At 37.1% G+C, this 17,724-nt stretch overlaps 3 protein-coding genes across 3 annotated transcripts; all 3 read left to right on the top strand.

The window, feature by feature from the left end:
* The first annotated feature begins 447 nt into the window (after positions 1-447).
* LOC125361613 (olfactory receptor 52Z1-like) lies at positions 448-1,407 on the top strand. Its single transcript, XM_048360176.1, has one exon. The coding sequence runs from the start codon at positions 448-450 to the stop codon at positions 1,405-1,407; it is 960 nt and encodes a 319-aa protein (XP_048216133.1).
* Positions 1,408-7,091: 5,684 nt separating this feature from the next.
* On the top strand, positions 7,092-8,042 carry LOC125362019 (olfactory receptor 52A5-like). The gene has a single exon (XM_048360676.1). It carries the CDS (start codon positions 7,092-7,094, stop codon positions 8,040-8,042), a length of 951 nt encoding a protein of 316 aa, XP_048216633.1.
* An 8,528-nt stretch (positions 8,043-16,570) lies between these two features.
* LOC125362174 (olfactory receptor 51G2-like) lies at positions 16,571-17,530 on the top strand. The gene has a single exon (XM_048360876.1). The coding sequence runs from the start codon at positions 16,571-16,573 to the stop codon at positions 17,528-17,530; it is 960 nt and encodes a 319-aa protein (XP_048216833.1).
* Positions 17,531-17,724: the final 194 nt, after the last annotated feature.

Genomic DNA, 17,724 nt, shown 5'->3' with positions numbered 1-17,724 from the left:
TCTATTGCTTGAAATGCAATTCACCCAACCTAATTAATTCCCTCTTTTAAAAGCAGCTAAATTCAATTTCTTCAGGGATACTGTCAATGAAGTATTTGATGCAGTGCTTTTATAGCTGCTTTTGTTGCGATAGAGAGAAGGAGATAGTAATCGAAACCATATCTTTGAGATTTACTCTGCCTGATTTTGACTCCAGTGGTATCTAGGGCAAAATGAGACCTAGAATAATAGCATCCATGATACATAGTACTTATTTAAGGACTAGGATACATAGCAAACTGTTATTACATGGTAAGTAATTTTGAAAGGATCCTGAATTAATTGTATTACTGTATCACTCAGATGACAATAACTTCTGATCACATCTAATTCAGGCAGTCTGGTGCCCATGAATTCTCAAATTCCTGCTCTTCATTTAAGGTACTAGGCCTAGACTGAAGAGCACAGATGAGCCCTTCTTTCCACAATCACACCAATCCCCAGGAGGTGTGGTATGTCCTCATTGGAATCCCAGGACTGGAAGATTTGCATACGTGGATCTCCATCCCTATCTGCTCCATGTACATTGTGGCCGTCATGGGCAACGTCTTCCTGATCTTCCTGATTGTCACTGAGCGCAGTCTCCACGAGCCCATGTATCTCTTCCTCTCCATGCTGGCCCTAGCAGATGTCCTACTCTCCACAGCCACAGCCCCCAAGATGCTGGCCATCTTCTGGTTCCATTCTACAGCTATATCTTTCAGTAGCTGTGTGGCCCAGATGTTCTTCATCCACTTCATCTTTGTGGCAGAATCTGCAATTCTCCTGGCCATGGCATTTGACCGCTATGTGGCCATCTGTCACCCTCTGAGATACACCACCATCCTTACCTCACCAGTCATTGGCAAGATTGGCATTGCAGCTGTAACCAGGAGCTTTTGCATCTGTTGTCCATTCATCTTCCTTGTATACCGACTTTTCTATTGTGGGAAAAACATCATCCCCCATTCCTACTGTGAGCACATGGGCATTGCCAGGTTGGCGTGTGACAACATCAATGTCAACATTATTTATGGACTGACTGTGGCCCTGCTCTCTACAGGGCTCGATATAATATTCATTATTATGTCTTACACAATGATTCTTTACACAGTTTTTCAGATACCATCCTGGGCTGCTAGATTTAAGGCTCTTAACACATGTGGGTCCCACATCTGTGTCATCCTTATGTTCTATACACCAGCGTTCTTTTCCTTTTTTGCCCATCGGTTTGGAGGCAAAACCATCCCTCGCCACATCCACATCCTAGTGGCAAACCTCTATGTGGTAGTGCCCCCTATGCTCAACCCCGTCATTTATGGAGTGAAGACCAAACAAATTCAAGATCGGGCAATTTTTCTCTTCTCCTCTATGAGTACTTGTTGTTAAACTGACAAATAATGCCAACCACTGAGTGTTTCTGAATAAAACTGTTTGTGTATCTTTTTCTTTAAAAGACTATTTAAATGAAGAACAGAAAGAAAAGAAATTCATAGATATATTTCATCTACATTTGAAAGGATATATGTAAAAGTTTTCACTATACTAAAGTACTGAAAGTTTTTCAAAAAAGAAGTCATTTTAAAAAGTATGATAAAGAGGAAAATATCATCAAAGAACATTTAACTCATCTAAGGAAGTATAATGATGAAACCCCTTTCTGCCATTAATGTAGGCTAAAAAATAATACTTTAAGATGGTGCCTGTGGCTTACATTTGTATTCCTAGCTACTTAGGTAGCTCAGATCTGAAGATCATTGTTTTTAGTTAGCCTGTGCATGAAAGTCCATGAGACTCTTATCTCCAAAAAAAATTAGAAGAAAAAAAAAACTGAACTGGAGAAGTAGCCAAATTTGTAGAGTACCATCTGTGAGCACAGAAACTAAGCAAGTTCTCTCAACAAAATATTTTGAAGAAATTATATTTTCCTCATTGTATGTCCTTGGCATCTATGTCAAGAATCAATATACCAAAATATGTGCGCTTTATTCAGGGTTTTATATTCTCTTCCTTTGATAATTTCTCCTGTTTTTATATAAGTAACACGTAGCTTTGAGATTGTCTTTATAAAAAAGTTATGAAACTACAGAATAAAATTTATAGCACAGTAACACAGTAGTAAAACAATACATAACCACTTGCAAAGAGAGGGCCTCTTATAGCATTATTATATTAAAATATATATAAGGTGTGAAGGATTTAAGATTCATCGAGACAATAATAAAGTTTTAGAAAGAGTCATTACTTCAATAAATTTAAAGTATCTTGTCATAATGAAGAATCTGAAATGACATCTATTTCTAACATCACTGATTCTGGAACTGATAAACATGCATGGTTAATGATACAGCAAATAGTTATTTTGTGTCATTCAACAAACAACCAGAAAAAAACCAACCCCCCCCCCCACATAATCTGGACGTTAGTTAGTCATGAGAAAAGAACAAAGAAATCCTCTAGGTGTATATTCTACATAACAATACCATGTCTTCTTATATATTGCTATAAAAAATCTGGGCACAATGGTATATAACTATAATTCCAGTATCAGGGAGCCTATTCTAGATGCTGCATACGTACCCTGTCCTCTCCCCCAAAATTTCATGATAAAACTAGGGCAGAGGGATCATACCTCACCATTATAGAGACTACTTACAATGGTCATATATTCAGTGTTGTTCTGAATGAGGAGAAACTGAAAGGGTGTCCTCCAAAACTCAGATGTAGACCAGTATCCACTTTCACCACTCTTATGCAGTATACTGCTTCAAATGTGAGGCAGAGTGTTAAGGAAAGTGGAAAAGAAAACAAAGTGGATACAAATAGGAAAGAAAGAAGCAAACTATTTCTGTTTGTAGTTGATTTGAACCTATGCTTGAAAAACCTAAAACCCTATGTTATGCAAATGGCTATTAAGCCTGATGATCACTTTTTAGCAAAATTGAAGAATACAGTCAAGATAAAAAATCACCATCTTTTCTATACATCAATAGTTAAGTCATGAGGTTGGGAATATGGCCTAGTGGCAAGAGTGCTTGCCTCATTTACATGAAGCCCTGGGTTCGATTCCCTAGCACCACATATATAGAAAACAGCCAGAAGTAGCGCTGTGGCTCAAGTGGTAGAGTGCTAGCCTTGAGCAAAAAGAAGCCAGGGACAGTGCTCAGGTCCTGAGTCCAAGGCCCAGGACTGGCAAAAAAAAAAAAAAAAAAAAAAAAAAAAAATTAAGTCATTAATGACAAATTCAAGAAAAACATCCTGTTTTGACTTTCCTAAAACAAGTCAAACCAAAAACAGACCACCAAAACAACCGATTCAATACAACATTAAACAAAGTTATAAGGAAATGTAAACAAAATAAACAAATAAAACACCTATGAATCACTGAGAGAAGAAATTAATTAAAGGTATGAAAAGACTGGAAGAACTATTGTATTCATATATCATCATATTGTTCAAGGGCCAAATAATGGAAAGTCAACTACAGATTCATTCATGCCTGCCAAAATTACTTGACAATCTTTAAGAAAATAGACAAATCGGTCCTAAAATTACTATGGAAGCAAAAAACCCATTGAATGTCTATAGCAATTCTAAGCAAAAAGAATAATGTTGGATGTGCCATGATATCCGAATTAAAACTTTGCTACAGAACATAGTAACAAAAAGAATATAGTACTAGAAAAAAATGACATGAGCCCAAAGGAATACAAGAGAAGATGCAGAAATAATCCCACATAATTCTTGACAAAGGTGTCAAATACACACATTGGGAAAAGAAGACCAGCTGAAAAAAACTAGCTATCTACTTAGGCTGAAACTGCATCCCTAGATCTCACCCTTTACAAAAGTAAACTGAAAATTGACCAAAACCCAGAATATAATCCCTGAATCTTGGAAACTACCTAGAGGAAAACACCTGGAAGCATTTCAAGATATAAGTGTAGGTCATCATTTTCTAAAGCAGACTCCAAAATCTCAGCATGCAAGAGTAAAAATTTGCAAATGAGACAGAATCAAATTCAAAAGCTTCTGCCTCTCAAAACAATTCTGAGTTAATTCATAGCCTACACAAGGAAAGAAAACCTTTGGGATCTAGTCATCTGGCCAGAATTCTAAAACTGAGAATAGATAAAGAAATCAAAGAATTAAACACCCAAAGGAAAAAAATCTAGCCAACAAATGAAGATATCAATTTAATAGTTTCAAGAAATAGAAGTGGCCAATAGATACATGAAAAATATATTCTGAGAAATGAACATCAGAATTGAATTGAGAATCAAAGTCATCCCAAAGAGAACAGCTAACCTTGAGAAGGCAAAACAATGCATCTTGGTAAGGATGGCAGGGAAATGGATGTTCCCTAGAGAGCTCATGGGGAAGCAAATTCAGTCACTATGGAAACAGTACAGAATTCCCCCCCCCCCCAAAACCTGAAAATAGAATTACCTTATGACCTAGTTATACCACTGGAAAATGTATAACCAGAGGCCTCAAAGTCAGCTGACAGCAGTGACTCCTCAATGATCATGTAACACATGCCAAGAAGGCTGTCCTTGGCACCCTTTATAAGGTTGCCTTTAAAAGCTTGAAGAAGCTTGTCTATACACAAGTACTATCTAGGTTCCAGGAGACAGTGACCTCAACTGTGCACACCTTGGAGTTCATCTAGGGGAAAAAAATCATTCAACTTGTTTTCTAAGAAACTATTTCATTTGTTTTAGGTCCTTATTTTGTTCCTCAGATGGTGAGTTGCCCCCTTATTAAAATTGCTGGCTAGTTTCCTGCTGTAGGTACTCTGGTAATGGTGGATTGCAGGAAACAAAAATTTTCATTGGTGCAAAGCTGGAAAGTGGTGCATACAACCATTTCTGTGCAATTGTAACCGGCTATCTCCTGCATGTTACTATTCTTATGCATAAGATCTACTCAAAGAGGATTCAAATTCAAGAACAGAAGTTCTGCTGGATAAATAATGCTCAGGGACACAAACAAAAGCTCTAAAACTCCTGTCATCATCATCATCATCATCATCATCATCATCATCATCTCCCTTTAACAGTTGTATGTAGTCCTGTCCTAGTAGATAATTTCCTATGCCAGGGAGACAATGGGAATACTCTTTTCCTCTCTTCTTGAAGTCAGAGATTAGGGTCTCTTCACCTTTTATTTAATTATTAGATTTAATTAAAGATTTAATATTGTATGATATCAATATTTGCACATGTATACAATGTGGAGTGACTGTATCAAAATATTTACCGTAGGTATTGCTTCAAATATTTTTTGGGAAATTATACTGTGCACCTAATTTCACCAATTTTCAATTGTTCAATAAATATGTTATTGGTTGTTGTCATCATTTTGCATACAGATCTCCGAACCCTAATATGCTTGTCCTCACTGAAATTATTTCTTTTGATTTATATCTTCCTAGAACCATTATCTGTCTAATCAGTCTCTACTAACATGTTCCTGATTTCTGTGTGTTCAATTTCATGATACCTTTTCTACAGCACAAACACTTCTTCCAACCAAGTAAATATACTCTGGTTTCTCTTCAGATCGCATAAATCTTTCGCCTTTTACCAACTAAGTAAATAGAGGGAACAATATTACTTCTGGCTTTATAGATATAAAGGACACTACAATGATTAAAACATTTATCCATGGTGGAAATGGTCATCCATTTGTGGAGCCTTGTTTGGATACAGAAAAGATTTATGTCACCAAAGCTCAAGCAGAAGACTTTAAAGACTCTGAGTTTCTGGGGCTGCGAGGTCCACTTTCAAAGCTTAGCCATTCCCCGGCCCAAATAAGAAAATACTGTTCAGCACATTGTTATGGCAACAATGATTTTTGGCTTTTGGTAAGAATGTGTCCACACAGATTAGCCTATATATCTTGATTTGTTTTTATTTACTCTATTAGATCATCTTGGAGCACTGGGTTTTCTTATGAGATTTGAAAAGAAGAGTCATTTTTGCCTCAAATCCTCCCCAGAGAGCAAATTTTGTTATAGATGCCATTAACAATGCCTAGGTTCTGCTTTAAAAGAAATAAAAACTGAAAAACCCAGTTGGGCATGGAATCCAAGGGCTCACAAATGCTAGGAAAAGTCTTTCCTCCTGACCCACACCTTCAGTCCATGTTCTGATACCCTGACTTAAAAAAAAAAAAAAAAAAGGCCTTCTCCCATAGGAAAAGGTTGAGACTCACAAAGGACTACAGGATCCAAATCCCACAGGGGCACACAATGATATAACAGTCATCCTTCATTGCCTGAAACATGAAGAGGATTTGACTCTGAGTGTTGTGTACATGTCAACAGAGAGTGCCTGGTAGGTCTGTGCTCATATAGGATGGAAATTCACATTAAATATAGGCAAATTTCCATGGTAGGAAATGGAGGAGGAGGACAAGCTCAGAAAGAAACTGCTTAGGAAAAGGACTCTGAGTTAAAAAGTAATTGATTGGTTTTCTGTGTGGAAAAGTGGGAGGTAAAATATATGGTTGAATTTGGAAGGAAAAAAACCCCTGATCCTTTAACAGTTACATTTGAATGTTTAATGAGATAGTCTATGAGAGAAGGATTTGAAGTGGAGAAAAACAGCCTATGAGCTGTAGAATCAGAAGCTATCTGTGGCAAGCATTCCTCTCACTTTGAGAAAACTGAATGATCTGCCTCCACTGTGAATTTTTCCTAGGGCTAGTGTAAGTGTTCTGTAGGCTTTGAAATGTTTTTATGGCAATTTTATCCTAATTAATAAGTCACAAAAACATATCTAATGAGTAGCTGCAGAAGACAGAGGCTCCAATAGTCACAGAGCAGAAGAACACCATCTAGTGAATTTAGTTTTGCTCACTGAAAATGGTTACAGCAAAGGAGAAACATAGAATCTGATGGTCAGAAAGGAGTGGTGAGGATGAATGGATATGATAAACTACAAATCTAGCTAAGATATATTTTGCTGATATAACCTGCGTTGTCTTGTTTTTAACCCATCAAGTTTTAACCTGGCATAGAAGTGGACACAACAGTATCAGCTCTTCCTTCTCCTGCCCAGCTTACCATGCTGACAGTGAATGGCTCAGTCTCCATGCCTCCTGTGCTGATGCTCGTTGGAATTCCCGGCCTGGAGCCTGTGCAGTGCTGGATTGGGATTCCATTCTGTGTCATGTATGTCATTGCTGTGATTGGGAATTCCCTCCTTTTATTTATCATCAAAACTGAAAAGAGCCTCCATATTCCCATGTACATTTTTTTGGCCATGTTGGCAGCCACAGACATTGGACTAAGCACCTGCATTCTTCCCAAGATGCTAGGCATCTTCTGGTTTCATTCACCAGGCATTTTTTATGATGCCTGCCTGTTGCAAATGTGGCTTATTCATTCATTCCAAGCAACAGAGTCAGGCATCCTGCTGGCCATGGCCCTGGACCGCTATGTGGCCATCTGTAATCCACTGAGACACGCTACTATCTTCTCCCAGCAGCTCTTGACTAATCTGGGAGTTGGGGTGACACTCAGGGCTGCCATTCTTATAATACCAGTCCCACTGCTCATCAAATGTCGCTTTAAACACTACCGAACAACAGTGATCTCCCATTCTTACTGTGAACACATGGCCATTGTGAAACTGGCAGCCGAAGATGTGAGAGTCAACAAGATCTACGGTCTGTTTGTTGCCTTCACCATCTTGGGCTTTGACATCATCTTTATTACCTTGTCCTATGTCCAAATCTTCATCACGGTCTTCCAGTTGCCCCAGAAGGAGGCCCGACTCAAGGCCTTCAATACGTGCATTGCTCACATCTGCGTCTTCCTGCAGTTCTACCTCCTGGCCTTCTTCTCCTTCTTCACACACAGGTTTGGCTCTCATATACCACCGTATGTCCACATCCTCCTGTCCTGTCTTTATCTGTCAGTCCCACCCTTCCTCAACCCAATTGTCTATGGGGTAAAGACTAAACAAATCCGTAACCAAGTATTCAAATTGTTTTTCACAAAAAAAGATTCTTGATTGGTAATAACTCCTACAGAACCGTTTGGTTTGTTTCTAAGCAGAAAGTTGCATGCGGTAAAATTTTAAGTCTTATATACTGAAACGCAAAGAGAAACTGAGTTATTTGTATGCAAAAGAACGCAGAAAAACAGATTGACACAATAGGCATATTCACAAATCACATAGTTAGGGAATCATAATGAATAGAAGTATAGACTTATTTAGGACCTGTTACTATGGAGTCATAGATGATTTTCATAATTTCAGATTTACAAAATTTTGGAAGTCTACAGGTCTAATTGGATGGAAATATAAAAAATATATACTTCATTGAATTCCTCTTTGCAGGCATCTTGAACATAAGAATTGTGCACTGCTCAACTTTGTGTCAATAGTGTATGTGATCACGTCAGGGACTTGCTTAGATTTTCATTAAAATTGATACTAAGTAATTAAGACAGGAGACATTTTGCTGTTGTTAATAAAGTTCAAATGTAACACATGGGAAATCTATGATGTAACACACAAGTTGGTTATAAAGGAATCTAACCTAGACTATTGATGCCAGTACTGTTAAGGATTGAAGGTATAATTTTTCAACATTGAAATAGAATATGCAACAAATAGTTTTTTCCATTATATATACATATATACAAAATTTTCAAAAGAGTTTCACCAAAGTATTTCACATATGCGTATGCTATAGTTATTCTGAAAAACTCTTTATTATTATATTTATTTTGGTCAAATCCTAGGTCTAAGAACCAATAAAATGTTTATAAACAAAAACATTGTAGTAAATTTGGGAAAATAACTGGTTCCTAATTCTGAGCAAATTAAATGGTCAAATAACAACATAATATGAGAAAACATCTTTATCTGTTTGTCCTTTGTCTATCTTTCTCTAACACACACACACGCACACACACACACACAGAGACAACTAACTCATCAGTACTACTCATTAGGAACTATGTTGGAAGTGAATTATACAACTTTGGAGGGAGTAAGAGGGTCCAGGAGGGGCAAAAATGAGGGAGATGGTGACACTGGTCAAAAAGAAATGTACTCTAAAATATGGAACCAACCCAGACGCCCCTCAGTAGATGAGTGGATCAAGAAGATGTGATACATATACACAATGGAATTTTATGCCTCTATCAGAAAGAATGACACCACCCCATTCCTAAGGAAATGGAAAGACTTGGAAAAAAATTATACTTAGTGAAGTGAGCCAGACCCAAAGAAACATGGACTCTATGGTTCCCCTCATAGAGAATAATTAATATGCCTCTGGGATAGTCCTAGCAGAAGATCACAATAGCTCAAGAGCTATGCCTTTATGAACACATAAGATGATCCTAAGCAAAATGAAGTTCAAGTTATACAAACAAGTGGTATATCACTGCTGTGGTTACTTTCAACATGCCATGTGAAACCGTGCCCTTCTTTTTGTTTTGTTCCTTTTTTTTTCCATATTCCCTTCATGTGGTTTTATCTTGATAGCACTGTAACTGATTTTAATGCCCTGGATACTGTATATATGTGTATTAGAATTAGGAAAGGGAAAACCAAAATTGAGAGACAAAGGATAAAAAGATAAGCCAATGCAACAGCAATACTTACAAAACTTTATGGTGTAAACCAACTGTACTCCTGGGGGAAGAGGGAAATGGGGAGGGGAGGGGGGAGGAAAATGAGGGAGGAGGTAACAAGTTGGATAGGAAATGAAGTCACTGTATTATGGATGAAACTGTAACCCCTCTGTATTTCACTTTGACAATAAAATAAAAAATTTTAAGAAAGAAATGTACGCAATACCTGACTTATGTAACTGTAACTGCTCTGTACAGCACATGTACAATAAAATATTTTAATTAATTAATTAATTTGTTGTCAATGTTATGTACAGTATTACTGTTGAATTGGTTCACTTTTTACCCTTTGTCTCTCCATTTTGATGTTCCCCTTCCCTTTCCTAGTTCCGATAAATGTATGTACAACACCCAGGATACCAAAATCAGTTACAGTGACATCAAGGGTACAACCATGGAGAAGAAAGACCAAAGAAAAAGGCATGATTTCACATGGATCATTGAAAATAACAATGACAATGATAAGCCACTTATTTCCATAACTTGGAGTTTATTTCACTTAGCATCATCTTATGTGTTCATATGTACATAGCTATTGAGCTATTGTGATCTTGTAATAGGACTAGCCTAGATATGTACTAATTGTTACCAATGAGGGAAACTACAGAGTCTATGTTTCTTTGGGTCTGGCTCACTTCAATAATATGATTTTTTCCAAGTCTTTCTATTTCCTTACAAATGGGGGCAATGTCATTCTTTCTGATAGATACACACATGCACACACACACACACACACACACACACACGTACACACAAAAGGAATAAAACAAAATAAACTGATGAGGAGGCAATACAGAAAAAAAATGGAATGAACTAATAAGCAAAGCACAGAATAACTAATTCTAAATGTTCATTGGAAGCTTACATATGTGTGTATAGGTCTTAGGCCTTGAACTCTGGGCCTATGTGCTGTCTCTAAGCTCCTTTTGCACTAGATGAGAACTCTACCACTTGAACTACTGTAGCACCATTCCAGCTTTTTCAGAGTAGTTTATTGCAGATAAGCATCATACTGACTTTCTTGCCCAGGTTGGCTTCAAACCATGATCCTCAGATTTCAGCCTCCTGAGTAACTAGAATTACAGGCGACATCAGCACACAGCTTCCAAAATTATTTTTTAATTCATTAACTAATAGTATATTCATGCACAGATTAGTATCTGAAAAAAACATCAAGCAGGCAAGGTTTGTTTTCCAGATATCATCCTGGCTTTTATATTTGTTTCTTTTTTTATTTATTAAAATTTTGTTTTTATTTAAAAGATGGTGTACAGGGGGTTACAATTACATAGGTAAGGTAATGATTACACTTGGTTTTAGACAATGTTACCACATCCTTCATTTTCTCCCACTTGCCCCTCCTTATCTCTCCCCCCTCCCCACCACCAAGTTGTAAGGTTGATATCCAATCTATTGTTGAGTACCATTGTTGCATTAATTTGTCCTTTGACCTGCTGTTTCTGTGATTCCCTTTTCCTTTCCTTGGTCAAATAATCTTATATATAAGACACAACATACAGAAAATTAAGAGAGATGAAAGAAAAACAGACTAAAAAGAAAAAAGAAAATTAAACATACAGTATATAACAAGAACCTCTTGATTCTATACTTGGAGTTCATTTTGGTACACTTCATTACATATGGTCCTATGTATTAAGCAATTGGAGTGTTGAGATCGCAAATATATTCTAGTTCTTACATATGAGGGAGGCCATGCAACCTACTTTTCTTTGGGTTTGGCTTACTTCACGTAATATAATTTTTTCCAGGTCTTTCCATTTCCTTATGAGTGGAGTAATGTTATTCTTTCTGGTGGAGGCATAGAACTCTGTTGTGTATATACACCACATCTTCTTGATCCATTCATCTATATGTTTTTTTTCTGACCTTACAGGTACTGATCTAGTGGGCTATGTGAACCTCTAGAAGTTGACACATTTCAGAATGCTGCCTCTATCTACTGAGATATTTAGGATGGAATGTGTGATGTAAGGTTAGTTTCACTTAAGATAATTTGGAAATAGAGGTAAATAGTTATTTTTATTCTGTTGTATAAAATGTATAAAATGTGCTGAGACCAAATATATTTTCAAAATGATCACTAGTGGTCTTCCTTTTAATTTGGGATTCTTGGTTTGGTGAAATTAAAATGGTATCATTGCCATTTACATTAATATTAAATAAGTTGGTTAAGATATAATTTTATAAATCAAATTAATATTAATTAACAGCTAACTTAAATTACCACAATATAAAGATGATTATGAGTGAATCTTGTGCCACAGAAGGCAGGAAGTAAAACTCATTCTACAAGTAGTTACTGAGGAAAGAGATAATTTTGAAGATGTGAAGGTTTCTCATGATATGATGAAAATAGATTTGCCTTTTTATAGATTATCAGTGGATGGGAATTTCCTTATTTATTATTCATGAGAATTAGCATTTTGGTTGCTGGTACTGAAGTTTGATTCAGAGCCTTAGACTCTCCCTTAAATTTTTTGCTCAAAGCTAGTGGTTTACCTCTTGAGCTGCATTCCACTTCTGGTTTTTTAATAATTAATATAGACAAGAGTCTCATGGACCTCTGCCCAGGCTGGATTCCAATCATGATATTCAGATCTCGGCCTCCTTGGTTATTAGAATTATAGCCACGATCCACCATGTCCTATTTCCTATTACTTACTCGAAGTCAGCCATCCTGGAAAATATATTTCTAGAGTAAGTGTATTAAATATGATAATATCCAAGGAGTAGATGGCTATGGACTTCACATTTAAAAAATATTTTCTGTACTGAATGACATTGCTATAACAATTTAACTTTCTATCCATGATTAAAGATTTTCATCAGTGTGCAGTTTATATTTCATCCATTCCACATGTTTCAATAACAGACATTTAGAAGTCAAGGTCATTGTCAAATTGCATGTAACTATTGTGTTCACAAAAATAAAAGTTTTGAAAAAAGCAAATTTAAATCTTAAAACAGAGTCTTGTTTTGTACAATATTGTTGTTATATCAAGCCAAGCTCATCTTCTAGCTCTTGGTGGTAGACTCCTCTACAATTAGTGCTTTTACATTACTTCCATGATATATTATACTTTAGAAAGATTTACTATCCCCTCATATTCTGAACTGAATCTATGGTGTCATTGCATGCTACATTACATCGTTTCCCCCTCACCCCCCAGAAGCTGGGCTTTAAATATCTGAGAATCTCCAGAGCATTCTTTCCCACATACTTGTACATTGCAACATCCACTGAAGTGTGGAATTGGAAATATGAGAGCCATAAACAGAAGAGAAAGGTCATCAATTGAATGTTAGAGCTCACTGGGTTGCAGCCTCTGGTTTACATTTATCAGGAGGCCTTATGTCTCTAAGGACCGGGGAAGTCTTATTAATTCATTCTGCTTGCTCTCAGAATTAGAGTGATCACTCATGGCAAGAGGAACTCTTCTCACATGTATGTAAGACCTGGGGGTAATCAAAGTGGGAGGAAATAGAAAAGCATAGAGGGGAATTGAAGCAAAGGAGATCAAGTTAGATAATCAAATGTGTGAGAAAGGTACACCAGAGATCGCTTCAGGAGAGAAGACAGATTCTCAGCCTAGTTAAAGACATGATTTTTCAAAAATTTCTACACTTCCTGTTTATACTTTCAGTATCCAAGTAGAGAGCAGATTTTCAGATAGATAAGTGTTACTTTTAGATGTCCTATTCCATGGAAAGAAGAATTGCAGGGAAAGAGGAGTTTTGTGGTAGAGAAAATGATTAAAGGCTATGTTGGAACATTCCTGGGTAAAACTAAGAAGAACTAGATCATTCTCAGTGGAAAACAGGATCACTTCCATGAAGAGCTAACCCATGATTTTCCTTTTTTTCCCACTGAGAGGATACCATTGTGTCCCATGTCTCTCCAATCCTGTTACTTGTCAAGGGATTATTGTTGTGGTCCTCCATCATTATCATCATCACTACCACTATTATCATTATTTTGTGGTCTCTTATGTCTGAGGATCTATTTTTTTACCTACAATGCATCCTTTTTCTGTTTCACTTTACTTCAAGTAATACCTTTGTATGTTTTATGACAAATGACCAATGTCTGAGGTGATGAGCATGCCGATTTCCCTCATTTGGTCATTATACACTACATCCCTCAATTTCTAGCACAGTCCTGTCCAATTATTAATATGTGCAGGCAACAAAGGAGACAGATTTGTAGCAGAGAGAAAAAGCAATTTTTCCACATTCAAAATAAAAAATCAAGTAAGATTGAATGCACGATAACAGTGTACGTTCATCTGAATACAGAACCAGAGAGACAAATTATTTACAAGGACAGGAAGGGCAGTTCTGACCTTAAGCCTTTTATAACCTAATCATTGCCATATGCTCTCTGATTCACACTGGCCCTCAGAGGAGGTATTTTCCAGCTTTCAATTCAACCTGGTAGTTCCTCTTAGTTGTGGGGATGAATGCTACAAGATCAGAACAATGTTATAAAGTGAACAAGTAATGAGGTGAAAAAGAAATAACTTTCCTAATTCTGATAGTGGATGAGAAACTAAAACTAACCAAACACACACACACACACACACACACACACTCATACACACACCCCAAGAAGGGATGAGATTGGGTATCCAGGCCTGGGGTGCTCATGAGAACAAAAATAGAGAGAAAGATAAAGAAAACAACCCTAAAATCAAAGGAGGGAATTTGGTTATTTATGGTAGAGTAACCGTATTTATTTCTAATGATCTGTAACATAATATTATTAAGTACAGAGCATATTTTAACATGTATTTTAAGTACCCTCATGACTATGTTTAAAAAAGTAATTAAAAAGGATTATATTGATGGATAGAAATAGGTCACACCATTGTTTCCTTTGTTACAATGTTTATAATGAAAGTAACTATAAATGTCTTCGTACATTAGTATCAATCTTCTGTGTCTGCAAATTAGTAAAAAACTATGCCAGGTTTTGAATTGCGTTTCTAGAATTCCATTATGTTGATAAAGTATGTCAGCAATCTAATTTAGAGGAAACATACTTAGTATGTTTCCCCCAGAAAAATTAATTAGTGATATTTTTCAACATATGAATCAGTAAAAATGCACAAGAGGTCTGGGGATATGGACACTGGCAGACAGAGGAATGAGGCCCCCACCCCGGGGACTTAAGATTTGGAATGAGGAAAAGAGCAGGGCAGTGCCTACAGGTTTATACAATATGTGGGTAGAATCTCATAATCATTAAAGGATCAGAAAGACAGAATCTTTTTTGCAACTTACTTGTTCAAGTTCTTCTTTATGACTATTTCATTTCTGAAAAAATTGTTATTATTAAAGACCCCCAGGCAAATATCTGATGCATGGATTGAGAAAAACTGGAAAGGATTCTACTCTATCAAAAGCAAAGTAGATTTTACAAGACAAGGAGATAAAAATACGTTTGCTATGATTGAAAGCAATCTATTCCATAATTTTTAAATTCTCCTATCAGCATTCTGGTGAACAGAGATGACTAGTAGGTGTTACAAGCACGTTAATTTTTTTTTTTTTTTTTTGGCCAGTCCTGGGCCTTGGACTCAGGGCCTGAGCACTGTCCCTGGCTTCCTTTTTGCTCAAGGCTAGCACTCTGCCACTTACGCCACAGCACCACTTCTGGCCGTTATCTGTATATGTGGTGCTGGGGAATCGAACCCAGGGCCTCATGTATACGAGGCAAGCTCTCTTGCCACTAGGCCGTATCCCCAGCCCCATGCACGTTAATTTTTAACAGGAATATAACATGTCATAGTTAGGGATATTTGTCTTGAGCACAAATGAAATAGGAAAAATAATTAATATGCTGTTCTGCATAGAAATAAATTAATATGAAAATCAGACCCTGATAGGCTCAGTCTGTCTTGAACAGTGCATTTTATGTTTAGTTTTCTCTTGTTTTAGCTTTAAATCTTACATATCTGCTCTGTCTTTCCAAAGGCATGCCCAGTATTTCCCATTTCTCTTTGGAAAACTCAGTGTTGACAAGAACTATACTCATTTCCTTACTTATGTAACTGTAACCCCTCTGTATGTCACCTTTACAATATAAATAATTAAGTAAATCAATCAAACTCAGTCTCTAAACAAACCAAATTCTGAAAATAATAGGAAAAAGATTCTGATTAGCTAAAACATATTCACAGCAGGGTCAAATCTATTTCATCAAAATGAATTGTTTTATATTTTATGATAAAAGATTTAAAAAAAATCTCAGACACTGTTTCAATTAAACATATCTGGATGTAGAGATGGTTCTGGAAGAAAACAGATTGCTATTATAGTGGAAAATTCCAGGACTGTGACATCAAATATGTAGAGTTGGGGGATTGAGAGCAATAAACATTTTGGTTAATACTAGCTTTAATTCTGTAGAGGTACTTACATGAAACTGTAGCACTGTGAAAGAAAAAAGGCCTAAGCAGGTAAAGTATTTCAGGGTAAATCACTGCAGGAAACTTTATAAAAAGCTAATGTAATATCTCAAGAAGAAAACCATAAAGTCAAAACTATGGACTAGAGTTTACATGTTGCTGCTGTTTATGATGTTTGTAAGAAGGCCTCCTGCATTTAGGTGTGTGGTAGAATTAGTATGACTTGGTGGCTAGAAAGAAGTATTTTCCTTAACTAGCAATCATTTGTGACATGGAAGATGAAACAGAAATATAGAATTGTGAATGGGTAAACCAGTAATTCAAAGTAAGTAGAGATGTTTTTATTTCATTTCATTTTTGTTTTTTCTCTTTTTTTCCTTTGAAATAAATCCTGCATTGCCAATTCCATCCCCACTGGAGTGGAACTGTGGAGTGGGACTTTGGTCTAAATATCCACCCTATGGCGGCCTGGAACTCCAGCAGTGCTCCCTCCTCCACCTTCTATCTCACTGGAATCCCTGGCTATGAAGAATATCACCACTGGATTTCCATCCCATTCTGCTTCCTCTACCTGGTTGGGATAACAGGAAATTGCTCCATCCTACATATTGTCCGGACAGACCCCAGGCTCCATGAACCCATGTACTACTTTCTTGCCATGCTCTCTCTCACAGATATGGGTATGTCTCTGACCCCAATGATAACACTTTTTAGGGTGTTGTGGTCCATTTCCAGGGAGATTCCTTTCAATGTCTGTGTCGTCCAAATGTTTGTAATTCACACTTTCTCCTTCACGGAATCATCTGTGCTGTTGGCCATGGCCCTTGACAGGTACGTGGCTATCTGCCACCCCCTGCGGTATGCTACCATTCTCACCCCAAAACTGATTGCCAAGATTGGAATTGCAGCTCTACTCAGGAGTGCTGTTCTAATCATTCCACTTCTAGCCCGTCTGGCCTTCTTTCCCTTCTGTCACTCCCATGTCCTGTCTCATTCCTACTGTCTGCACCAGGACATGATTCGCCTTGCCTGTGCTGACATCAGATTTAATGTCATATATGGCCTGGTTCTGATTACTATGCTTTGGGGTATGGATGCTCTGGGTATTTTAGTATCTTACATTTTCATCCTCCACTCAGTGTTAAGAATTGCATCCCAGGAAGGGAGGCTTAAGGCACTTAACACATGCGCATCCCACATCTGCGCTGTGCTCATTCTTTATGTGCCCATGATCGGATTATCTATTGTCCATCGTTTTGCCAAACATTCCTCTCCCCTCATTCACATCTTTATGGCCCACATCTACTTATTGGTTCCCCCAGTGCTCAATCCAATCATCTACAGTGTAAAGACCAAGCAGATTCGTCAAGGAATCCTCCACATGATTTCTGCCCAGAAAATTGGTGCCACTGTGATGTAGGAGCCTTCTCAACACAATGGTGATTAGTGCTGATGCAGAATTGTCAATGAAAGATTATAGCCAACCATCCAAAATAGAGCTAATGACTCTTCATAAAGAGTTAAAGAAAAAAAGGGGTGGTGCCCATTGATAATCGAGATCTGGACTCGACCTATGCTTCATGAATCCTGTTATGTCACCGAATCACTATATTA

The sequence above is a fragment of the Perognathus longimembris genome, chromosome 13 (assembly GCF_023159225.1).
Source record: "Perognathus longimembris pacificus isolate PPM17 chromosome 13, ASM2315922v1, whole genome shotgun sequence".
NCBI lineage: Eukaryota > Metazoa > Chordata > Mammalia > Rodentia > Heteromyidae > Perognathus > Perognathus longimembris.
This window is presented reverse-complemented; position numbering and strand designations above follow the sequence as displayed.

Coding starts and splice junctions, on each gene's coding strand:
- LOC125361613 (XM_048360176.1), top strand. CDS start 448: ATGAGCCCTTCTTTCCACAATCACACCAATCCCCAGGAGGTGTGGTAT.
- LOC125362019 (XM_048360676.1), top strand. CDS start 7,092: ATGCTGACAGTGAATGGCTCAGTCTCCATGCCTCCTGTGCTGATGCTC.
- LOC125362174 (XM_048360876.1), top strand. CDS start 16,571: ATGGCGGCCTGGAACTCCAGCAGTGCTCCCTCCTCCACCTTCTATCTC.